Source organism: Eleutherodactylus coqui, chromosome 8, assembly GCF_035609145.1.
Source record: "Eleutherodactylus coqui strain aEleCoq1 chromosome 8, aEleCoq1.hap1, whole genome shotgun sequence".
In the NCBI taxonomy this organism is placed as follows: Eukaryota; Metazoa; Chordata; class Amphibia; order Anura; family Eleutherodactylidae; genus Eleutherodactylus; species Eleutherodactylus coqui.
The window spans coordinates 17,396,720-17,422,640 of record NC_089844.1 but is presented as its reverse complement, the minus strand read 5'-3'; the positions used below and the strand labels follow the sequence as shown (position 1 = coordinate 17,422,640).

The window sequence follows — 25,921 nt, the reverse complement described above, 5'->3', positions numbered from 1 at the left end:
TGGCTGATCGCCGTTTTCTGTCTATGCCTGCACAAACTGAACGACGAACGATAAGTGAGAGAATTACCGTAGGTGGATCAGACATTTATACTGAACGCTTAGAGATCAGGTTTGCACGATCCAGCGAGAATCTAAACTATAATCGTTCAGTGTAAAAGGGCCCAAAGAACAACATCTGCATGGAGTTTGCATGTTCTTCCTGTGTTTGGGTGGGTTTTCTCCCACATTCCAAAAAACATACTAAATAAGTGGATTTGACAATTGTGAACTCGAATGCAGACAGAACCCAATATCAATTGATGGAAAGCGCTGCGGAATAGGTTTGTGCTGTATAAATAAACATGTTGGTGGTGGTGATTTTTGGAATACCCCTTTAAGAAGTGCGCGCCTCTTTCGTATACAGTATTAGGTGCATCTCGGGCTTCTTGTGAGCAAAAAGAAAACTACACTAGCAACGAGTTGGCATAGATGTAAGCCATAATTTATAAATTATTGTAAATGCGATGAGCTGTGGAATCACCCCCCCCATGCTAAGCCCAACCTACTTAAAGGGGTTGTCTCGCGCTGAAACGGGTTTTTTTTTTTTCCATAGGCCCCCCGTTCGGCGCAGGACAACCCCAAGGGATGTGTTAAAAAAAACAAAACATATTACTTACCCGAATCCCCGCTCTGCGACGTCTTCCTTCTTCTTCCTTCACCAAGATGGCCGCCGGGATCTTCACCCACGATGCACCGCGGGTCCTTTCCCATGGTGCACAGTGGGCTCTGTGCGGTCCATTGCCGATTCCAGCCTCCTGATTGGCTGGAATCAGCACACGTGACGGGGCGGAGCTACGCGATGACGCGTAGAAGGGGGCGGAGCCAGAACACTGCTCGTGCCTGGACCGAGCAGAAGGGGAGAAGACCGCACAGCGCAAGCGCATCTAAAAAAGCAAGAAGACATCAGAATTAGACGGATCCATGGCGACGGGGACGCTAGCAACGGAGCAGGTAAGTGAATAACTTCTGTATGGCTCATATTTAATGCACGATGTACATTACAAAGTGCATTAATATGGCCATACAGAAGTGTATAACCCCACTTGCTGCCGTGAGACAACCCCTTTAAAAACAAAATGTAAAAAACTGTAAACCACAAAAAAGTGACAATTTGTGGGCAGAAAAACAATCACTTTTTGATGTTACAGTTCATAAAATGGATAGTTGGAAGGACCTCCAGGGTCATCGGGTCCACCCCCCTGCTCAGTGCAGAATTCACTAAACCATCCCATACAGATGCCTGTCCGGCTTCTGAACACTTCCATTGAAGGAGAACTCCCCACCTCCTGTGGCAACCTGTTCCACTCATTGATCCCGCTCACTGTCTAATATCTAATCTGTGTCTCCTCCCTCTCAGTTTCATCCCATTGCTTCTAGTCTTTCCTTGTGCAGATGAGAATAGGGCTGATCCCTCTGCACTGTGACAGCCCTTCAGATATTTGTAGACAGCTATTAAGTCTCCTCTCAGCCTTCTTTTCTGCATGCTAAACTGTCAGAGGATTAACAGTGTTAGCGCTAATCATGGCTGTCTGCTATAACAGACAGCCGGCACCTGCCTTGTATGGAGCGGGATCAGCTTGTCATCCGACTCCGTAAGAACTCTGCACACCCGGGACATAAATGCACGCTCTGTGGCTTTAAGGCGTTAATGCATTGAATCAATAAGGTGGTTGAGAATGTGGACCTAGTAGATCTCTGGGGTTGTTGGCCGGCCGCCTGGTAACTTACCATTTTTACCGCAGTAGACTCGGTTGAATCCGTCACGGTTAATGTTTGTAATAGCGCCAGAATGCGTGCCGTGATACAAGTGGCTTATATTTTTGTGGCCCAGGTTTCTTCTGTCCACCGTTTGCTTGTTAATGGTGAAGCTCTGCCACATGGTCACATTTTGGATACGTTTGATCTAGAAGATGGAAAATAAAAGATCATTTGCAGTTCTTTTGTCAGACAATTATTGACACTCAAAGGGATTATCCAAGGAGGGTAATCTTTACCGGATCCAGTCCGGGTCCAGCGATGCCTACACTTCCAGCCCGATTCTAACACCGGGCCACATAATATAAACCTCCCGTTGGCAGCGCCATCATCACAGCGGGCTGCCTGGTTGATCTCAATAACTTCGGTCGCTCCCATATTTGTTTCTGCATTAGCCGTGGTAGCGAACGGCAGGAGATCCACGAACAGCTGATATGAAGTAGCTGCAGGCCAGTCAGAAGGTTCACAATGCCATCCACTGCACAGTGGACCAATATGGTAATGCAGTGAACGCAAGTGTGTGGATACTTCAAATCAGCCAATCGGCAGCGGTCTAGTCTATCCTTAGGCTGGGAATTGGACCTAAACCAATCAGCAGATTAAAGGCGCTGAGCAGTGCCATCCCTTCATGGTTTATCAGGCGCAGCCGCCACGAAATGTACGGAGTTGTCTGGTAACCAATGAAAGGGACATGGCACTTGCTGGAATGCTATGCCACTTCAATCAACTGATCGACGACTTAAAGGGGTGGTCTCGCGAAATCAAGTGGGGTTATACACTTCTGTATGGCCATATTAATGCACTTTGTAATATACATTGTGCATTAATTATGAGCCATACAGAAGTTATTCACTTACCTGCTCCGTTGCTAGCGTCCCCGTCGCCATGGTTCCGTCTAATTTCGGTGTCTTCTTGCCTTTTTAGACGCGCTTGCGCAGATCCGTCTTCTCCCTTCTTCTCCCTTCGGCTCCGCTCGACAGCATCGGCATTTTGGCTCCGCCCCCTTGTACGCATCATCGCGTAGCTCCGCCCCATGATGTGTGCCGGTTCCAGCCTCCTGATTGGCTGGAATCGGCACGTGACGGGGGCGGAGCTACGCGATGATGCGTACAAGGGGGCGGAGCCAAAATGCCGATGCTGCCGAGCAGAGCCGAAGGGAGAAGACGGATCTGCGCAAGCGCGTCTAAAAAGGCAAGAAGACACCGAAATTAGACGGAACCATGGCGACGGGGACGCTAGCAACGGAGCAGGTAAGTGAATAACTTCTGTATGGCTCATAATTAATGCACAATGTACATTACAAAGTGCATTAATATGGCCATACAGAAGTGTATAACCCCACTTGATTTCATGAGACAACCCCTTTAATAGTGATGACCTGTTTTTAGGATAGACCGGCAATATCAAAGTCCTGATAAATCCCTCTAAGGTTCTGGTACCACCCTTGGAAGCACCATCAGCAGCCATAGACTATTGGGGACTACTAGGGGGATTTCGTACATATATCTCTAGTGGCACAATGGGTTCACTCTCTGTGTAGATTGTGACAGCCCAGTATCCAAAGGTATTATATTAACCCCTTAATCACACAAGATGTAGCGTTACATCCTGGGCTTTCCGGGTTTGTATGAATGGGAATGAGTAAAAAAAATGTATTAATTGTTAGAAAATATAAAAAGGAAGTAAAGGGAAAAAAACCTTTCCCCATATTTATAATAATAAAAAAAACTATTAAAACAAAAACATATGTGGTATTGTGTCTATATAAGTCTGATCTATCACAGTAATCCATAATTTGTCCCGCAGGGTGAACACCATCAGAACAAAAATATACAAAATGCCAGAACTGCGCTTTTTTGGTCACCCTGTCTCCAAGAAAAAAATGTAATAAAAAGCGATCCAAAAGTCGTATGTACTCCAAAATGGTACTAATAGAAACTACAGGACGTCCCGCAAAAAGACAAGCCCTAACACAACTACATAAGTTATGGCAGTCAGTAGATGGTGGCAGAAAACCTCTCTTTTTTAAAAATATTACAGCAAAAAAAAAAAATGTGTGTGTATATATATATAAATGCAGTGTCATTGTAATCAGGCTGACCCACATAATAAGGCTATCAGGTCACTTTTGCCGCAATGTGTACACTGTAAGAACCTGACCCACCCACAGACGGTAGAATTGCGTTTCTTTCCCTTTCTCTCCACTTAGAAATTTTAAAAGGTTTTTCCGTACATTATATGGTACATTACATAGAACCACTGAAAAACACGACTCGTCCCGCAAAAAACCACAAGCCCCCAGACAGCAACCTATATGATAAATAAAAGAGGTCTGATGATTTTTTTAAAGTGGGGTGGAAAAACTAAAAAATAAAAGGGCGGTCCTTAAGGGGTTAAATATAAAGTGCAGGGTGTAGATGACGATACTTACCTCTGTGATTTCATATGTACTCGATGATGTACTTTTGAAGAATTTATCTTGGACGTCTTTGTATTCTTGTGAAGTTTCTACAAGTGTTACTTCCTGATATTCACTTTTCCCGATGTCGGTCCACCTCATCGGATAGTTAAATGTAACTGCAGGAAAAAGAATCGACGGATATTAGATGTTCTGCAGCTATGCAATATATAGAATGACGCTCTACGCATTTTAGTTGCCATTTGCTGAGCTATTATAATGTTCACTTTCACTTATTGTGGAAGGTTCAGTTCTGCGGCTCGGTAGTCGTCGCTGCATCCTTGAAGTTAGCGCAGCATCTGTATGGTCTCCACTTTTTGTCCCGTTTCTTCTCACACTTCAAAACATACTGATTGGTCGAATTGGCGTTATTGTATGTGCATCCGAGATATGGATATTTATATTGTGAGCCCTACATTCCTAAAGGCGGTTTGCATCATGGTACAAGTCCTTGAAAGGGGTTGCCTCACCACTTTAAATTGTCTCACAACCACTCTTGCCTTCTGGGGTGTTGACAAGGTCATGTGACTGCTGCAGCCAATCACAAGCTGTAGAAGGTCACTGCTGTGGCCAGTGATTGGCTGCAGTTGTCATGTGTCCTGGTCAGCAGGAACCAGGAAAGACAGAGTGGTTGTCACGCAACTTTAAGTGGTGGGGCAATGCCTTTAAGGCTCAGTGGAGGGTTAAATAGCCATTATTTATTAAAAAGGCAAAGCACCATATCTACCTCCATGAAGCATTGCCGACACTATTCGCTCTTCCCTTTGGAGCATCTAAAATATAAAAAACAACAACCATGAAACAGGAAAAGCCTCCCACTTAGGCTGGATTCACATGGGCGAGCGCGACAGGCAGCCTATTAAGATGTCCCAGGCACATCAAGATAAGAAATTATTCATTGCAGTCCTAGGGGCCTTCAGAAGGCGCTGGACTGCCATAAAAACCAAATAGCGCTTTGTGATCTTATCACGGGAAGGGGGGGGGGGGCATTTGGGACCCTCGAATGTCAATTGGGGCATTAAAAAAAGATAACAGCTGCAATCAGTGTGAGTGGTGATCATGGCTGTTGCGGGTGGGTATCAGATGTCAAAGACCACCTGAACCTGCCATCTGTGGAGCGGCTCCTGAACCTGCTTCATACAAACCCTGCACCCAGAAGATCTATGACTACGTCCTTTAAGGTTAAAGGATTAATGTCAGTCTATTAAGCCCTGCCACAGATAGGGCTTAATAGGCAGAAAGCAATACAAGGCTTGAAAGTCTTTACAAGGCCGCCATGATAGCCAGATGTCACCCTATTGCGGAAGAGCCTTTTAGGGCACAGTCAGAGCTACTGCCAATCCCAGTCACTGTACCCGCTGCGTATAGGGCAGTCTCACTGTCAAATCCACATTTTTTTAGGGTTGCTGTCAGGGTCGCAAATCGCTTCCAGGAGCCCATTTCAGAAGGAAGCCATCATCACCTGTCAGCCTGTGTCGCCGGCTGCCCAGTAGTCATCCCGCGGGATGTGCACAGCTCTCACATCCTCTGATCAGCCCTATATGCCATGATGGGTCTCCAGTCCAGCCCAACCATTAATACTGAACTATCCCAATGGCTGACAGTACCTGCAACTCGGTGCTTTTGGCTTGAAAGACCTGAAGATACTTCTTGTAAATACTTTCTTGAATGACAACGATCAGGATTGTTTCCAGGGATGGAACTAAGGTGTCCGCGAGGTAGCTCAGAATACTATTCAGGATGGCCTTGATGGATTCTTCTACGTCTACACGAGCCATACCTGCAAGATATAGAGGCGCAGTCTGTGAGTGCAAACGGCTTCCTCAGATTCAGTCACAATTCAAGTATAATCCACATTATTTGGGTTTCAGCCGCCAGTTTTGGTGTCTTTGATGGTCCGGAGAGTTTACATTCATCATGGTCATGGTACATCTACTAGTAGTAAGCCAGTGAGTAATCCACTGGAGGGTATGACAGATTTCCGAGCACCTACTATATATAATTGTGAGTAATTTAACCCTTTGAAGGACCATCAATTTCTCAAATTTTCCTTTTCATTTTTTCATCTCCAATTTTCAAGAGTTCTAACTTTAACTTTTCTGCCAACATCACTGTATGGAGGCTTATATTTTTGCGAGACGAGCTGTATTTTAATGTACCATTTAATGTAATGGAAAACGTTTAAAAAGGTTTAACCCTTTGCAATCCAATTTTGGATTCATGGTTTCCTAAGGGGCTTTCTCTTTCTGCCATTATACAATGGCGCCATCTGCTGGCTAGAGCGAGTACTGCAGTAGGTGACATGCCGAAGAGGCCTCCGACAACAGAGTGGCCGGCAATATACAGTAAGAATACCCTGCTGGACGTCTTCCGACATCGGAGCTGCACAGGCCTCAATCAGAATGTAGGAAGACGTCAGACAGTGGATTGGAAAAGGTTAAGTGGGGTGAAGTAGGGAAAACACAATTACGCTATTGATTTTTAAGTTTAGTTTTTACGGTGTTCACAGTGCAGCAAAAATCACGTTATCTTTATTCTGTACAAATGCGGCGATACCAAATTTATATAGTTTTTTATGCATTATTACTTTAAAAAAATTTTTAAAAATTTGTTAAAAATTTCTTTGTGAGACCTCGACCATTCTTATTTTCTCATCAATGGGTCTGTATGGAGGCTTGTTTCTGCAGTGATCAGTAGGGTACATATGATTATTTGGTCATTTGTATTCAAGTCTTTTAGGTGATGGGGGTCTAAACCTGCAGTTCTGTATTCATTCCTTCTTACAACGTTCACCCTGTTAGATAAATACTGATACATTTTCACCGCTCGGAGTTTACCAGAATGATATCTTGATTTTTTTATATGACAAATAAATAATTTTACAAATTTCATTGAAATCTCATTTAACATTTTTTGGACCCTGTAGGGGACTTGAACTTGTGATCGCTTGTACACTATTCTGTATAGCCGTATATTGTGCGTTTCAATGTTGGTCTATTAAAGGTAGTCTATAAAGTATACAAAACATACAAAGCACTTGTGTAGCAAACCTGGGAGCGCCGAGCCACCTATAATATATATCATTCAGTGATAGAAAGAGGGAGACTGTGATCCCGCTGCACAGAGCTCTGGTGGGACACTTCTGGAATACTGGGGTCAGTTCTGGAGACCTCATCTACAAAAAGACACTGACGAAACAGAACAAGTTCAGAGACGGATTGCAAAAATGGTGGAAGGTCTTAAAGGGATTCTACCAAGATGCACAACCCCTTTAAGAATGTGAGGCTTGGGAACTCTGGCAAAGAGCTGATTTTGCCAAGGGAAGAAACGAACAACCTACCTGTGGCAGGACTTAACCCTTTCCAATCCAATTTGTATCCAGATTTTCCTAGGGGGCTTACTCTTTTTCTGTCGTTACACAACGGCGCTATCTGCTGGCTAAAGCCAGTACTGCATGAGGTCACACATTGGATAGGCTCCGACAGCAGAGGGGCTGGCAATATACAGTAAGAGAACCCCGACGGACGTCTTCCAACATCAGAATTGTATAGCCTTGAATCATAATGTCTTTAGATGTCAGGCAGTGGATTGGAAAGGGTTAAAGGTGAGACTTTTCCCATTTGGTAAATGATGAAGGTAACGCTGAGTTCCTTATGACATTGTATACATTACAGTATGTTGGGTTACTAGGTCACATTTAGGTGACAGACTTCCTTTAAGTCCTGCCACCGGTAGGTTGGTCGTGGTTTCCCTTGGCAAAATCAACTGTTTGCCCAAGCCCACATTCTTAAAAAGGTTGTGTATCTTGGCAGAATCCCTTTAGGACCTTCCACCATTCCTACAGCTCCTCTTTGGACTTGTTCTACTTTATCGGTCTTTCTGTAGGTGAGGTCTCCAGAACTGACCCCAGTATTCCAGATGCGGTCTCACCTGAACACTATACAGCGGGATCACAATCTCTCTCTTTCTACTGGTTATACCTCCAGCTACACAGCCGAGCATCCTACTAGCTTTCTTTGCTGCCTGACTGCTCTATGGACTTATTCTGAGGCTGTGAGAAACCAGACCCCCTAAATCCTTCTCTTCTGGAGTCCTGGATAACTCAGAAGAGCCGACATGTTACTCCGTCCGAGGATTCCTTCTCCCCAAGTGCAGCATTTTATATTTTTAATAACTGAACTGCAGTTTCTCAATTGATTTGATCATTTGTCCAGTAAGGCTGAACCGTGTGTGAGCGGGAGCCTCGGCAGCAGAGCAGGCACTCTATGGGCACTGCTGCCACCTGCTGGCTATACCTCTTATGTGAGAAGATCAGTGGAGCGCTGTACAGCACAATGTATGTTTCCAGCAGGTGACCCGCGCCAGGATGCATGTTTTAGTCTGGGAGTCAGTAGCTGCTGGCTAAACCTACCGCCTACTGACCCCCAGACTAAGCTTGTGCAAGCGTGCCTCCTGGATTGGTTGTAAAGTGGGATTGTTCTCAGTGAGAGAAACCAAGTCATCTTGTAGATATGAGACCTTTTAATGGCCAACAAAAACACATCATGTTATAGTAAGCTTTCAGATCGTCTATCGATTCTTCCTCAGGCTAAAATGGAACTGGTTTGGATGGGGCACAAATGCAGAGAGCACACCCCTCCTGATTGGAATGGGTTCCCCTGCTGGGACAATACACTGTGCTGTACACCGCTCCGCTGATCTCACATAGCCTGTAGCAACTTTATAGCACAGAGTTCCCTGTAATTGTAGACCACAAGACTCTGCGATCATCAGATTCCCAAAAAGTGATCAAAAAGGCTTTTTTGATCACTTTTATTGTGTTTTTTGGAGGTAAAAATGAATACAAAAATTTTGTCTGTGTTGTTTTTTCCTTTTTTATAATATTGTTTGCTGTGTGGGATAAAAAGAGTTTTCAATTAATTGAACGGGTCATTAGAGATGCAGCGATACCATAAATATGAGTTTTTAAAATTCATAAAAAGTGTGCAAAAAACAGTTTTTTTCACATTAGTTTTTCTTTCACCATTTTTTAAACTTGTCCCTGTAGGGGACATGAACTTGTGATGTCATGATCGCTCAGATAGAAGTACTGCAGTGTATTATCACTATTGACTTACACCGAAAGCCATGGCAACCCATCAGACCTCCGTGATTTCATGGCGAAGGGCTGATAAAGTCACGAAGGGAGTTTCCTCCTATTAACTCCGTACATGCCATGATCAACATTAATAGCGAGATGTAAAGTTTTAACAGCGGGGATCAGTGTTCTCATCAATCCCTGCCGTTGCAGGGGGAGGCTGGCAGTCAGTCACGGCTGGCTCACCCTGCAGAGGGCACAGCCTCAGCTTCTGAACCCATACCATCCATATGACATAATTATTTCATTTTGGGGTGGGAAGGGCTTAAAGTGTCACATTTACCACATTTGTGGGGGTGTTTTCCCCCTATGCAGGTGGAATAAGAGACCGGCACATTGTGGTAAACAGTCTTCACTTGGCAGCTGAATCAGTGATACAGTCACTTTAACTTGGCAAACGGTTTCACAGGCACAAGATTTGTATGAAGTGGGCTCAGGAGCCAAACCCACCCCATACATGGTGGAAGTTGGCTGTCTTTAATAGACGAGACCTGGCAGCAAGTTCACTCTAATCCTGTCTATTAACCATTTAATTGCTGTCAATTCTGTTAGCAGCATTTAAATGGCCCAATTGGCACCTAGAAGTCCTGAAAGCCCCTTCCCCTGTGATGAGATTGCGGGGTGATGCTTGGGTAACATGGCAGCCAGGGGCTTTATAAAGGCCTCCAGGGCTGCCATATACAAGTGATCCAATGACCGCTAGTTAAAGACCCCTGAGGGACCTTTCACACAGGACAGAATATTCCGCAACGGTGTTGTAGAATATGCCGCCCCTTTAATTCCGTATGTAAATCCGCCATCTAACTGCAGATTTTGATGCAGAATTGCCGTCAGGATTCTGTTATTTCCACCTCCACATCACAATGCGCACGTTAGTAATGTGGATTTTGGAGCTTAATATTCCACCAGATATTAATATTCCACCAGAGGGCAGATTCTGCAGAGCTGTTGCAGATTATTCTGTACTGTCTGAAAAGTCCCTCAGAGGAATAAACAAAAATAAAAATGCATGAAAAACGTTTTTCCAAATGACAAAAATAATAGGAAAAGTTTAAAGAAAAATCCTCATTTTTGATAATTAAAAAAAATCTAAACCAAAACAATGAATCATATTTGGTACCGCTGCGTCCATAAGAGTCCGATCTATTAAAGTATTACATTTATCCGTTTCACGGATCTCTAAAACACAGGAGTTGTAATTGCGCAATTAAAGTCAGTGGAAAAAAGCGCAAGAAATTCCGCAAGACGTTCCGTAGAACGCATTATGTATATTAAACGCAACAAAGTCCCATCTGCATTGTGTCCTGCGGATGATTTCGTCCTTTGTGGAAGCACCCCAAGACATGAGTAGAGTATAACATGGCTGCAATAGACTATGTGTAGCTCTTGCCATTGGTGGAGAGAGCGATTGATTTCTGAGGACGCTGGTGGGATGACGGACGTGCCCAGTGCTGGGGGATTGTGAAATGCACAGATGAAGAGAAGAGACTGACAGGAGGCCGACAGAGTCTGTGCCTGATGGGACTGGATGTCAGTTTAAGGACACAAGTATAATTGGTTGTCCTCTTTTTGGTACATGCTCATTCTGTAGCGATGACCTGTCTTTATGCTGTACAAAGGCTTACTTTTAGCCAAAACTTCGCTGCTTATATTTGCTGGGAAATTAATAGAATTGTAACAAGGGCTTGCTGGCTTTGAATTACCTTCTTGTTTGGATGTCAGAGTTGTGGGGCGACCGAAAATTTTGATGATTTCCTTGAATTCAGCAGTATAGTGATTTGGAACACATGGTGCTGTTCCTTTTTGCTGCTTCTCTGCCCTACCATTCGTCTATCACAGGGGTGTCAAACTTATTGTCCCTGAAGGCCACATCAGCATTATGGCCGCCTTCAAAGGGACATTTTTAATTGTTAGGCTGTATTTTAAAGGATATATCAAAATGAAGAGGGAGGGGAAGAACCAATTGAACACGAGAGCAAGGTTCTAGTCCAGAAATATTAGGGCACGAGTCCCCCAAAACACAGGTAAATTGTGGGAATTAGCAGAACCTGGTGAAAGGTTCCCCAAAAATCCCTTAGAGCAAAGTCCTTCCTCGCCAGTTAAACAGCCATATAATACAACGTCCTCTCTGATCCGTGCAGCGGGCTCACAGGATATAGACAGTCGAGCTGGAACAGACTGTACTCTGCAGGATGCTACCGACGGCCATCCAGGATGTACAAGCCACCTCACAGTCTGAGTCCTGACAAGCAGTGCTGTACTGCAGGATAGGCTCAGCAGGAGGAGCAAATAGCGGAGTGCACACCAAAGAATCTGGGGGCTGCAGTAACAGCTACAGCGCTCAGTCCGCATGCACACGAGGTGACGTCCGTGAGGCCGGTAACCAGCAGTAGACAACAAATGAGTCCACAGTTAACCAGAGGGTCGTCCTGCATGGCTGAGGACCCTCTGATCTAGAAGAGACTCTTCTGCATCCACATGATGTAGCGGGCCGGATTTGGACTGTGGGCTTTGAGTTTCAGTTTGACACATGTGGTCTATCAGATGCACATGTCCAACCCAGCATGGTGTTGGTTATGCAAACCTTCAATGACCACTGAGATTGAGAATGAGACCACTCAGACCATGTCTACAAGGGCCACAACAGAGACTATCACAACACATTAGCAATGCACATTACACCTCAGCAGTTACATAATGAACATTAGCATTCATATCACTTTTCCTAAATTACCATCCACATCCTATGTTACCTCTCAATAATCACTATCAAATGAAGTATTAAGGGCCCATTTGGACGCAACGATCATCGCTCAAAATTTGTTTAAGCGATGAAAAGTTAGCAATGGCATTGCTTAAAGACGACTGTTTAAACTTAACGGTTATTGTTGGAAAATGGTCGATAAACGAGAATTGAAGGATAGTTTGTCTGAATGGTGCGTGCATCAGTGAAGGTAAAAAAATGAGGCAAAAATCGTTAAACAACTGAATGATTTGCATTTAAATCAAACGATAAGCGAACTGCCAAACGATGGATTTTAAGCGGACTGAAAGACAATGATGAACGAATTACTAACAAAAAGTGCCCGGCGGCCGTGCGTTTACATGTAACGATTATCCGTCACTTTCAACACTTTTAACGAATTTTGAGCGATGATCGTTGCGTCTAAATGGGCCCACAACGCTAGTTTAACTTTTTCATCCCTCCTACGTATGGAGGATCGGCGGATGTGGACTTGACTTTGGCCCATCTTAAGTGGAAGTGATGCTGCAATAGAACAGTACCTGAGCATGTGAACAGAGGCGTAGTCAGGAAGTTTTGGGTAGAGGCAGGCAGCCTAATTTCAGGATGAGGAATAAGCCAGAGATCAGGTCACACAGAGCAGGTTCGGTGCAACAGGCCAGAAGTCGGGGCCGGCAGCAGACAGAAGAATGGACAGTACAACAAGCTGAGGTCAGGAGCAGAAAATGCCGTGAAGTCAAGAAGAGCTAGAGGCAGAAAGCAGGAAATCATTACGAACAAACATCTTCAGCTGGACCAAGAACAGCAAAAGCTTAGGTACCTTCCTGGTGTCCGATATCACTGCAGGTACTCCACAACTGTCCAAGGATGAAATAGCAAAATGTGTGCTTGCCCTTTAAGAGCATGAACATGTGTGCATGCATGCCTTTTGGATAACAGAAGGGGACGCTAAATGTACCTGAGCCAGACACCTGCAGGGAAGCTGTAGAGAACGCACACCATGGCCGCCAGAGTCAGGAGGGGAGGTAAGATGGCAGCCGTGAAATGTAACAGTAGAGAGTAGATGATAAAATATATAGAAGCTGTATACACTCTTTGTCAAAAACACCCCGGCCCCTAGAAGAAGTTGTTACTTTGCTGCAGAACTCGTCCTGCGGTTCCATCTTAGGCAGATCTATAAATCATGAGAGTTGTGGTGATTAGATGAACAGTGTTGTCACCGGAGGCCCTAAATATAGTTCCCCCCTTGGCCTATAAGAGGCTCTCGGAGGCCCCTTGTGTGTAGTCACCTCTTCTTCCACTTATTGACCACTAGACGCCTCTACGACACAGAGAAGAGATGTCACCCCGTTACCAGAGTCTGAGAGGGGCGCATTGTTGGGATGTGAGAAGCTGGATGGTCGTATCGATGAATTGTCCCCCACCGGGCCGTTCTGTCCAGATTGTTAGGAGGTTTTGGGACCGGTGGATGTGTGAGGGCACACAAGGTGACCGGGCTCAGGACGCCCCCTACAGACCACCAGTAGAGAGAAGCATCTGACCAGACTGTTAGGGGGTGTTGGAACCAGTGGATGTGTGAGGGCACACAAGGTAACCGGGCTCAGGACGCCCCCTACAGACCACCAGTAGAGAGGACCGTCTGACCAGACTGTTAGAAGGTGTTGGGACTAGTGGATGGGACATACAAGGTGACCGGGCTCAGGATCCCCTACAGACCACCACTATAGAGGAGTGTCTGACCAAACTGTTAGGAGGTGTTGGGACTAGTGGATGGGGCACACAAGGTGACCGGGCTCAGGACGCCCCCTACAGACCACCAGTAAAGAGGAGCATCTGATCATCCGAGGAGCACCAGCAGCTCTAACTGTTTCATTGTCCGACATCCAAAGACAGGAGGCACCATGGTTACAGGCCCCTCTGAATGTTGAAATTATTTTCAGGCAGTTGACTGAAGGACATTTGGTCCAGCGGCCCCCATTACATGTATGGTCTTTGACACTCACCGTCGCCTCTGTTTGCAGTGATGTCGTAAACGATGAAACAGGATTGTTACGGAGTGGAACCGGGTTGTCTTCAGTTAGGAATCCAGGTTTAGTTTGGGCGCTGACGACGGCCATGTTTGTGTCTGGAGACCTCGGGGTGAGCACCTCAATCCTGCCTTTGCTGTGGAGCAGCACCCTGCCCCCTGCTGGTGTGATGGTCTGGGAGGCATCGTATACGACAGCCGGTGCCCCCTGGTAGCGGTACGAGGGACAATGGCAGCTCAGTGATATCTCATGGCGGCTTCCAGCAGGATAATGCTCGGCCGCACACAAGGGGGTCACAGGAAGCCCCCACAACATTGTCACGCTTCAGTGGCTGCCCGGTCACCAGATTTATCACCAATAGAACATGTATGGGACCATCTGGGATGCCAACTGCGACAGCCTATGAGTTTCATAATCTAGAGGCTCAGTTACAGTAAATGTGAAGCGATATGCCGCTGGATACCATACAGAACCTGTTTGCCTCCATGCCCGCCTGTATCACATCTTGTATCCAAGCTAGAGGCGGTACAACAGGGTACTAGAGCCTCCATGCCTGCCTGTATCACATCTTGTATCCTAGCTAGAGGCGGTACCACAGGGTACTAGAGCCTCCATGCCTGCCCGTATCACATCTTGTATCCAAGCTAGAGGCGGTACCACAGGGTACTAGAGCCTCCATGCCTGCCCGTATCACATCTTGTATCCTAGCTAGAGGCGGTACCACAGGGTACTAGAGCCTCCATGCCTGCCCGTATCACATCTTGTATCCTAGCTAGAGGCGGTACCACAGGGTACTAGAGCCTCCATGCCTGCCCGTATCACATCTTGTATCCTAGCTAGAGGCGGTACCACAGGGTACTAGAACTTCCCTACAAGGGGTCGGTTTGCCACAATAAATGATCCTTTTGCTCTGATATTGTAATCACACAGAGAAAGTTTCATCCATCCGACAACTCCTAGAGGTGGGATTGGTTTTCGACAATGAGTGTATAACAGGTTCAGTAAATTCACTCCACCTAAATACATAAAACCTGCCCCAATAAATTTGTGCCAAACCTGCCAATTAATAGCCCAATAACATCTGATCCCTGTGACCTGATCACTATCAGCGGGTCTTGTGGTTTTTATCATTTTTGATTATTATTTTATCCTTTGAATTCCTGGAAAGTAATATTTTCTATCTTTTACCTGTGCCGATGGCCGGCAGCGCCACACTTGTGAACCCATTCCTATGGCACTCATGCAGAATTCTGTCGATTGAAGGTTCATAGGCGGGCACAGTTGTTGGTCCAATAATGTGCATGATGTTTTTGCTTTCGAGGTTCCCACCACTTGTAATTGCAACTCCATCAGCTTGTAAAACACCTAAGATAGATACAGAAGTGAGGTAAGTGCATGTAGGTTGTATTCTTCTCTGAGGGTATGTGTGTAACACCCCAGCAGCAGAGGGCCGTGTCAGGGGTTCTTCCTTGGTCAGGGCTCCTCGTGTGGCAATAGGAACACATCTCGGGTGCTGAAGGAAACACCTGAGCCAACGTGTTGTTGGTAAATAAACTTTTCTTTAATCTCTTCAGGCGGTACAATAGCAGGTAGTACTTTCACTCAGGCGGTACAATAGCAGGTAGTACTTTCACTCAGGCGGTATAGTGCAGTACAGGTTGGTGGAAGCAACTCCTGGCCTCACTGATCACAACCAGACTCCAACCTAAATGCTGCAGATACTTCACTCTTCTCAACTTCCAGGCACACCTCCTCTAGTAAGTTGCAGACAGACCCTCGGAACATGGCTGGCAATCACTAGGGATACAACAACCTTCCACAGCTTCGTATTCCAGAGCTGTCTTTTCCCCATTTTACTCATGGGCATGAGTCCTTAGGCATCCCATCTCCAGCTCATACAGACCACTGGCTGCTCTCCCACACAGACAGACCACTGGCTGCTCTCCCACACAGACAGGCCACTCGCTGCTCTCCCCCATACAGACAGACCACTCGCTGTTCCCACAGACAGACAGACCACTCGTCATTCCCGCAGACAGACGGGCCACTCGCCGTTCCCCCAGACAGACGGGCCACTCGCCGTTCCCCCAGACAGACGGGCCACTCGCCGTTCCCTCAGACAGACGGGCCACTCGCCGTTCCCCCAGACAGACGGGCCACTCGCCGCTCCCCCAGACAAACGGACCACTCGCCGTTCCCCCAGACAGACGGACCACTCGCCGTTCCCCCAGACAGACGGACCACTCGCCGTTCCCCCAGACAGACGGACCACTCGCCGTTCCCCCAGACAGACAGACCACTCGCCGTCCCACCAGACAGACGGACCACTCGCCGTCCCCCCAGACAGACGGACCACTAGCTGTTCCCCCAGACAGACAGACCACTCGCTGTTTCCCCAGACAGACAGACCACTCGCTATTTCCCCAGACAAACAGACCAATCGCTGTTTCCCCAGACAGACAGACCACTCACTGTTTCCCCAGACATACAGACCACTCGCTATTTCCCCAGACAAACAGACCACTCGCTGTTTCCCCAGACAGACAGACAGACCACTCGCTGTTTCCCCAGACAGACCACTCGCTGCTCTCCCACACAGACAGACCACTCGCTGTTTCCCCAGACAGACAGACCACTCGCTGTTTCCCCAGACAGACAGACCACTCGCTGTTTCCCCATACAGACAGACAGACCATGCGCAGTTCCCCCAGACAGACAGACCACTCGCTGTTTCCCCAGACAGACAGACCACTTGCTGTTTCCCCAGACAGACAGACCAATCGCTGTTTCCCCAGACAGACAGACCACTCACTGTTTCCCCAGACAGACAGACCACTCGCTATTTCCCCAGACAAACAGACCACTCGCTGTTTCCCCAGACAGACAGACAGACCACTCGCTGTTTCCCCAGACAGACCACTCGCTGCTCTCCCACACAGACAGACCACTCGCTGTTTCCCCAGACAGACAGACCACTCGCTGTTTCCCCAGACAGACAGACCACTCGCTGTTTCCCCAGACAGATAGACCACTCTCTGTACCCCCAGACAGACCACTCACTGTTTCCCCAGACAGACAGACCACTCGCTGTTTCCCCAGACAGACAGACCACTCGCTGTTTCCCCAGACAGACAGACCACTCGCTGTTTCCCCAGACAGACAGACCACTCGCTGTTTCCCCAGACAGACCACTCGCTGCTCTCCCACACAGACAGACCACTCGCTGTTTCCCCAGACAAACAGACCACTCGCTGTTTCCCCAGACAGACAGACAGACCACTCGCTGTTTCCCCAAACAGACCACTCGCTGCTCTCCCACACAGACAGACCACTCGCTGTTTCCCCAGACAGACAGACCACTCGCTGTTTCCCCAGACAGACAGACCACTCGCTGTTTCCCCAGACAGACAGACCACTCGCTGTTTCCCCAGACAGATAGACCACTCTCTGTACCCCCAGACAGACCACTCGCTGTTTCCCCAGACAGACAGACCACTCGCTGTTTCCCCAGACAGACAGACCACTCGCTGTTTCCCCAGACAGACAGACCACTCGCTGTTTCCCCAGACAGATAGACCACTCGCTGTTTCCCCAGACAGACCACTCGCTGCTCTCCCACACAGACAGACCACTCGCTGTTTCCCCAGACAGACGGGCCACTCGCTGTTTCCCCAGACAGACGGGCCCCTCGCTGCTTCCCCAGACAGACGGGCCCCTCGCTGCTTCCCCAGACAGACGGGCCCCTCGCTGCTTCCCCAGACAGACGGGCCACTCGCTGCTTCCCCAGACAGACGGGCCACTCGCTGTTTCCCCAGACAGACGGGCCCCTCGCTGCTTCCCCAGACAGACGGGCCCCTCGCTGCTTCCCCAGACAGACGGGCCACTCGCTGTTTCGCCGGACAGACAGACCACTCGCTGTTTCTCCGGACAGACAGACCACTCGCTGTTTCCCCGGACAGACAGACCACTCGCTGTTTCCCCGGACAGACAGACCACTCGCTGGTTTCCCAGACAGACAGACCACTCGCTGTTTCCCACAGACAGATAGACCATTCGCTGCTCCTCCAGACAGACAGACAGAACACTCGCTCTTCTCCCATTGAACTTCAGCCATACTTCCCTGCTTGCAGGGGAACAACAAAGGTCACACACTCTTTCCACTTCACAGTGCTTTTGGCCATACCCCACCCAGTGGTTGCTTTTTGTCATTACAACGTGTTTATTACCAAAACTTGCAAACTCACCATTATTAAAGGGACAGAAACAAACAATAATAACATCATAACATTGTTGGGTGCTGCTGAATTCCGCATACGTTCCCTTCTCTATGCATCACATCAAATATATATTAACAATGCGGTGAACAAATCCGTGGGTGCGGCTACACATGCCGTAAATTATGTGATAACAAACAATTGAGGTGAAACACACCCGCCACCTGTGCACCCTGACGGCTCCATATTGGGCAGAGGTAATGAAAACCGAGGTGACATGCAGTCTCTCTGGTTTTTAAATTGACTGTTAAAGGGGTATTCCGGTCTTTACAAACTGAGGACCTCTACCCTGGATAGGTCATCAGTATTTGATGGATGGGGTCCAGCGCTCAGGACCCCCATTCATCAGCTGATCGTCCGGACTGCTGCACTGTCTTCATGGTCAGAGGAAGCTGGGAAGAGTAGTTGATGGACCCCCATTCATCAAGTAGCGAAGACCTATCCAGGGCATAGGTCATCAGATAAAAAGTTTGGAATACCCCTTTAAGTGGTCAAAGGATTTTGCTAGGAAAGGTCTGTTTCATCCACAAAGTTGCCACCTATAATAGCCGAGCCGTCTTCCTGGTGAAACAGGCCGCAAATTACAGTGATTTTTGGCAACATGATGGCCACAGCCATGTCACCTCGTGTGGCCCTACCCTTATGGTTCATCCCATACTGCTATCATCAGCTTCCCCACGACAGACATATATCTTACACAGTCTCAAGATCTGATTCTACTTCCAACTAACTTAATATTCAAATTCAAGAAAAAAAGATACCAATTTCTTTGCATTCCTCCTTAACGGTGTCCCCTGCAGCGCTCAGTATCGCCCCAGAAACGCCTGTAAAGACAGAGATTAGATACGTGAGAACATATAGGCTATAATAAGACACCGTGTATGTATTTACCATTACTGCACACTGTATTGGGATTGGTCCTTATGGAATCCTTCACCACCCATGAGTATACAAACTAAGTTGTGGTGCTCGTAGGGCAGGTCCCGAGGAGTCTGGAGACCGACTTTATATCCCACACGGATACCTGTGGAAGCCGTTGCGTAGACAGTGCAGAGATGAGACCGCTGCACTGTCCGCCCAACAACTCCCACAGGCGGAAGGAGGAGGATGTCAGGGATTGTTCTGACCACCAGGCTACACAGTCAGGTGAATACAACGCTGGAGCTCCAACTAACGCCGTTCCTCCGCACGGATGGTATAACAGCAGGCGACCAGTTCCAGCGCCATTGTGTTTCACATTCTGGCTTGCCTCCACTGGGACGCCACAATTGTATCACTGATCAGCGTAAAACCATCTCCTGATCAGATGGATTCAGATTTCTGTTGCCCTGTGCTGATGGGAGGTCAGAATTTGGCGCAAGCAGCATAAATCGATGACCCCTTCCTGTCACCTGGTCAGAACATGTCAGCACCACCATCTAATCTGCAGCAACTACAAGCAGCTTCCTGTCCGCTGGGGCCGATATTCCTGCAGAACGATTTAATCACTAAGTGGAATCTACACCACGATGAATAGCTCCGGATCTGAAGGCCAAAGGAGTCCAACGCTATAAGATAGGGGGCTAATAAAGGAGCCATGCAGCATAAACATACATATATTATAAAAAATGGGTGAGACAATGAGGTGTAACCAGTATTACATTCTCTCCGCTTGTGGCCAAATGTCTATTTACAAATTAAATGTCCTCATTGTTCAGTACTAGCTGATATACCCGGCCTCGCCCAAGTTAATTTGATACAGCTGTTTACAGGTTGTTTGTACGTAAAATTTTATGAAGTAAAGGTTACTTTAAAGTAACCGAGAAATAAAATCTGTATACGCATAGAGGAGCGTTAGATTCTTCTCAGGCTGCATGTACAGATGTCCCTCTGCAGAATGCGCCACCCCTCCCACTCTCCTCATTTAGGACCTAAAGAATGCTCACGCCAAATTTCACGCTTGTACAACAGTGAGAAGTTACATTACATAGGGGTGCACTTACTTTTGCAATTAGCGTTGAATAATCAAGTTGTGACCCCTTTACTTTTTCTATTTAGGACCTAAAGAATGCTCCTGCCAAATTGCATGTTTGTACAACAACGGGGAGTTAGAGAATTAGATTAGGTACATTACATAGGGGTGGCAATGCTTTTGCACTTAGTATTGAATTTTCCAGTTTTCTTTTTCTATTTAGGACCCAAAGAATGCTTCTGCCAAATTTCATGTTTGTACGACATCGGAAAGTTAGAGAACTAGTGGCGAGTCAGTCAGTCAAGGCTTTCACACACATTATATATATATATATTTTTTTTTTCTTCAGCCGGCTCTACACAATGTAGGTGATGCTGTGTACAGACTACTTACCACAAGACTGATTCAATGTCTTGTTTGTCAGGTTGACGATGCAGTCGGCTGTCTGGTGAGTGATGTCTCCTTTAATTAATTCTATCATTTTTCCAAAAGCGGAGAAGTGCGGGTAATTGGTCTGAATTAAACACAAACTTTGTTTATACACAAATACCAACAGAGCGACGTGTTTATCAACAATATGTAAAATTAGGGACATTATTAGGCTGCTGTCACCCCTGCGTTTGGCCGCCTGCACACGAAAAGGATTTTATTACGTAATCCGCGATCGGCACCGACACGGAAGAAACACTGTAATATTCGCCCATTGAAAGCCATTGACGTTTGCCACTTTAAGCAGACATGCGGATGCGAATTGTGTTTTTTGTGCAGAAAAATCAAATTGCAGCATCCTCTATTTTTTGTGCAGACTCCATGTGGACGGGCTCCATTGATCTCTATGGGAGTGTACGAATCGCAGTACATCCGCAATTACATCGCAGACGGATGCGGATTCTAACATATAAAAAGGAATAAAAGGAAGCATGAATGCGTAATCACCGCTTGCAATGTTTTTTCATTGCAGACGATCCACTGTGAATCCGTGCAGAAAAACAAACGCATCAACGATTGTCAGCAAATAATTGCACTTTGTTTCCGCGCAGAATTGCAGGTCTTCTATGCTCTATTTTTTCCCGTTTAGCGCACCTCATCACCCATCACAATGATGAGGGGCGCTAAAAATGCATCAGGAAGCTGCGGCCGAAATTGCGGCTCTTTGCCAAGGTGCTGTGTGAGAGCATCCAAAGGGTAACTTCACACGGGCGAGCGTGATATGCGGCCATGAATCCCGCCCCGATATCACGCTCCCCACCAGCCTCGCATCACTTAGGGGATCCATGGTTTCTCAGGTGCGGCTGTCACAGCTGTGGCACAGGATCGCAGAGTTTCTCCCATTGCTTTCAATGGGACCGGCGGCAGACACAGATACAGGGTTATGCTTCAGGCTTAAATGTAGCCTGAAGCAGAACTCTGCGTGGGTTGGAAAGCTCGCTGTAACATCATGTATTTTTTGTTAGCCATTAAAAGCTATCATATCTACAAGATTACTTGGTTTCTTTTGCTGGGAAACAATCACATTTTACTCTACTGGCGACACCGGACCAAGCTTTTTTCGGTACAGAAGCAGTAACAGCTTACAATTTAAAGGGGCCTGTCACGCCTCTGCAAGTGCAGCCTATAAGCCATTCCCAAAAATGATGACTGCTGAGCGCTAATTCACCTACCTTGTAATTCTGGAAGAACTTTTGATACTTTTCATAAATCTCTTGTTCAAAAACAACAATGACGATCTCAGAAATGACGGTCATTACAGAAGGATCACTCAGGTAGTCTTCTATACCCTTAACGATCAATCTTATAGAACTTTCGGCTTTTAACTCAGCTGCCCCTTAAAGGTGCAAAACAAGAAAAAGAGTTTTATGCTTTTTGGGACAATACGATCAATGCTACAGTGAAATATATGAGATACATGGAAAACTAGGAAAAATGTTTATATTATTCGCCCGGTAACTCCGCGCCAGTGACGGAGCTCCGGTCTTTGTTTACTTGTCTACAGTGATGACATGCTGTACATAGATGTGACCACCACAGTCAATCACTAGCCTCAATGGTGATGTCTACAAGAAAGGCACAAGACCACTGAGGCCACTGATTGGCTGTAGCACTCAGGTTCATGTATGGCCCAACATCAATGCAGAACAAGTACAACCCCAATTCCAAAAATGTTGGACCGCTGTGTAAAATGTAAAAAAATGTAAGGAAAGAAAAATTGCGATGATTTGGAATAGAATATATCAGAGGGGGAGGGGAGACGGTTTTCCATTTCAATTATAACTCATTTAGAAATTGATGGCAGCAACACATCTCACAAACGTTGGGGCGGGGCCGTGTCTACCATTGTGTAGCTTCCCCTCTTCTGGGAAGTGAGGAGACCAATTGCTGGAGTTTTGGAAGAGGAATATTGTCCCGTTCTTGTCTGATGTAGGATTCTAGCGGCTCACCGTCCCGCTCCCTCCCATTGCAAACAGCCGGAGGGTAGGAGGGTGGAGGAGAGAAGGAGGAGGGAGTTTAGCAGTCACGCTACTAAACTCCCTCCCACCTCCCTTCTCCAGCCGCTGTCATTGGCTCCCATAGGAGACCATGCAGTAACCGCCGTATTCCGGGCACAAAGATAGTTCCAGAACTATCCTTGCTGCCTAGCGTAAAAGCGCCCGGTGCTATATTTGCTGGCCAAGTGCTTTTACGCTGTGGGAATACGCCTGTGTTATCTGATGCATTGGAATACGCTCGTGTGAATAAGTCCTAAGTTAGAGGAATGAGTCAGGTAGCCGGGAGATAGGTAGCCTGCTACTGGTAGATAGATCCTCCCCACGGGTTGGTTAGCACGAATTAGTATGAAGGAGAGGGGAGGAATCTAGCAAGTGAACAGCCAGAGAGTGCAAAGGAGATGAAGTGCTAACAGGAAGGAGCAAGAGTTGAGAGACAGTGAGAAGGAGAAGAAAGTGTGAGTACCTAAAGTTGTGTGATAGCTATGGAGAAAGTAAAATAAGCTAAAGTAAAAGAAGAGTTTCAGCAAGCTAGAGAAAAGAAACAATTGAAACAATCAGCAAGGACCTAAAGTAACTGTAATGCACTAGAAGAGAAGCTTGATACTTGAAAGAATAGAAGAAACAGAAAAGAGAGAAAAACAGGAGAGCTAAGCATAGTGGACAGAAAGGATTCCCGTGGTTATCTACTGTTAAAGAGCCCATCAGTGTTCAGATAGGATGTATGTACTTCATGCTTGCACTGAATCAAATTGCCTAAAGTAAGGTCTACCTCGAAGTAAAGTAATGCTGATTGTATGGAAAAAAGTTGGAAAACCTTTTTCTCTAAAGCAATAAATTGTTTCATGTTTTCATTGTTCATCCTGCCTCCTAGAGTCCCTTCCCACCACCAAATCTGCACTGAGGTACCACACTACACTTCAGGGAAAAGGAAAATGTTTATTTTATTTTCAAATTTTTATTATTATTTTGTCCAGCACAGGTCCAGGCCTGTATACGGACTGGTGTCATGAACTGACAAATTACCACCTTTACCACGACTTTGCAGCTAGCACCAAAAGCTAATTTATTATTTTTCCAACTGCACACCGCCCTTCCACCTGGTGAGCCAAAGCAGCAGAGCCACCGCGACTACTATCTTTGCTGTCACCTCGCTCTGCTCTGGTTGGTTGCACCATGCGGTTGTGATGAGTCCAGTATGTGGTTTAGCATCGTCTTAATGAATTTTCCAAGGCCTTCCCTGAAAGAGATGTGGTATCTGGATGGAGCAGATGTTGTTCTACAACCTCTATATATCGCTCAGCATTGGTAGTGCCTTTCAGGATGTATGCACTGCCCATGCCATAGACACTTATGCAACCCCAGACCATCAGAGATGCAGGCTTTAGAACTAACAACATTATGTACTGTAGATGGTGGGATATTTAAAGTCATCGCAAATTTACATTGAGAAACATTTTTCTGAAATTGTTCCACAGTTTTTAGATGCAGATTTTCACAGATTGCTGAACCTCTGACTTTTTTTTCTGAGAGACTCGGCCTCTCTAACATCCTTTTTTTTATACACAGTCATGTGACTTAGTAGAAAATTGCCCTTAGTGCCACTTACTTTTCCAGCTTTCTGCTACCCCTGTCCCAACTTTTGTGAGATGTGTTGCTGCCATGAGTTTTTCAATTAGTTATTTTTTTTTTTAAGAAATGAAAAACTGCCCCCCCCCCTCTGATATATGTTCTACTGTGATTGAAATATGGTTAGATGAGATTTCCAGATCATTGCATTCTTCTTTTCTTTACATTTATTTACATTTTAGACGCCATTCCAAATTTTTTGGAACTGGAGCTGTAAATAAAGCTTACTTGCCAACTCTCCTGGAACATTCAAGAGGCTCCTGGAGGAAAGGGTAGACCTCGAGGACTCTCGGAAGAGTTGGGAAGTCTCCGAGGTGACCATCTTGATTTATCTGTAGCTTATTTTCCTCCGTGCACTATGTGGCTCAGTCTCTTCCCTCTGATATCCTGAGCGCCAGAGAAGAGCCAGGAGCAGGAGTCATGAGGGGCATGTGCAATGGGGTACAAATAAAGGCATGATTACAATAATGGAAGCATAAAGGTGTCATTATTACCTTGTGGAGGGTGAAAGGGGCATTACCTTATGTCATTTGTCCTCGGACGCAGTGGGAGTAACGATCCCCAAGACTAATGTACAGTAGCCAGCTGAAATTACAGCTAGTAAATGAGGGCGGAGGTATGGGTGCGGGCAGGGTTTGCGTTAAGTGTGTAAATGAAGGCTCACGCTGTATGCAGAAGACAAGCGGGACCGCTATCTTCTGCATACAGCTGTTGTCTTCTCGGAGGTGGTATATAGCTGAGCACTCCGAGCGCGGTATGCAGAACACAGCTGCAGCGCTGTTTTCTGCCTACTCCTGCTGTGTTCACGGAGCACTCAGCTGGTATACAGCTGAGCGCTCTGAGTGGGGTATACAGAAGATAGCTGGAGCGCTGTCTACTGCCTACTCCTGCTGTGTTCTCCGAGCGGGATACTAGCTGAAACAATAGTATCAGCGGTATCCTGCTGAGAACTCAGCGGGGTCCTGATAAGACTTATCATTGTCTTTCAGCTTTCAGCAAATCGTTAACGAAAACTGCACGATGTCTGTGCGTTCAGACCCAATGAATCTCGTTTAAAAGATGGCTTTGGGTGAGTTTTGAGCGAGAATCATTGGGTCTAAATGGTCCTTTACAGTCTGACAGGTAATTACAGTAAATTAACATTTGAGATTGAAACCAACATTACTCGGAGTACCTGTACCCATTGATGGGAGACTAACGGTCGCCATGTTCTGTTTATCGCAGGCTTTAAGAGCTTTCCTCACTGAGGGAACAATATTGTGTTGCCGCACTTCGATTAGATGAATTATCTTGTGGCACTTCAGATTCCCGGATGACGTCACAATGTAGCCATCGTTGGGGAGTTTAGCTAAAAAACACAAAAGTATTTCGAAATAGTAAAAAGACGTGGAGCGCAGATCCGATGTCTACAGTCATCTATCGCTG

The 25,921-nt window shown here is 46.4% G+C and overlaps 1 protein-coding gene across 2 annotated transcripts in view; it reads right to left on the bottom strand.

The window, feature by feature from the left end:
• Positions 1–25,921, bottom strand: part of LOC136576150 (protein mono-ADP-ribosyltransferase PARP15-like) — a 49,508-nt gene that overhangs the window by 3,308 nt on the left and 20,279 nt on the right. For both annotated transcript variants that reach the window (XM_066575202.1, XM_066575203.1), the window contains 9 exons: positions 25,671–25,844; positions 22,046–22,209; positions 20,778–20,898; positions 19,195–19,257; positions 15,348–15,524; positions 5,860–6,032; positions 4,980–5,025; positions 4,226–4,371; positions 1,768–1,942 (listed from right to left, as the gene is read on the bottom strand). In XM_066575202.1, coding sequence (XP_066431299.1) covers positions 1,768–1,942; positions 4,226–4,371; positions 4,980–5,025; positions 5,860–6,032; positions 15,348–15,524; positions 19,195–19,257; positions 20,778–20,898; positions 22,046–22,209; positions 25,671–25,844 — 1,239 coding nt within the window. The remainder of the gene's footprint in view (positions 1–1,767; positions 1,943–4,225; positions 4,372–4,979; positions 5,026–5,859; positions 6,033–15,347; positions 15,525–19,194; positions 19,258–20,777; positions 20,899–22,045; positions 22,210–25,670; positions 25,845–25,921) is intronic.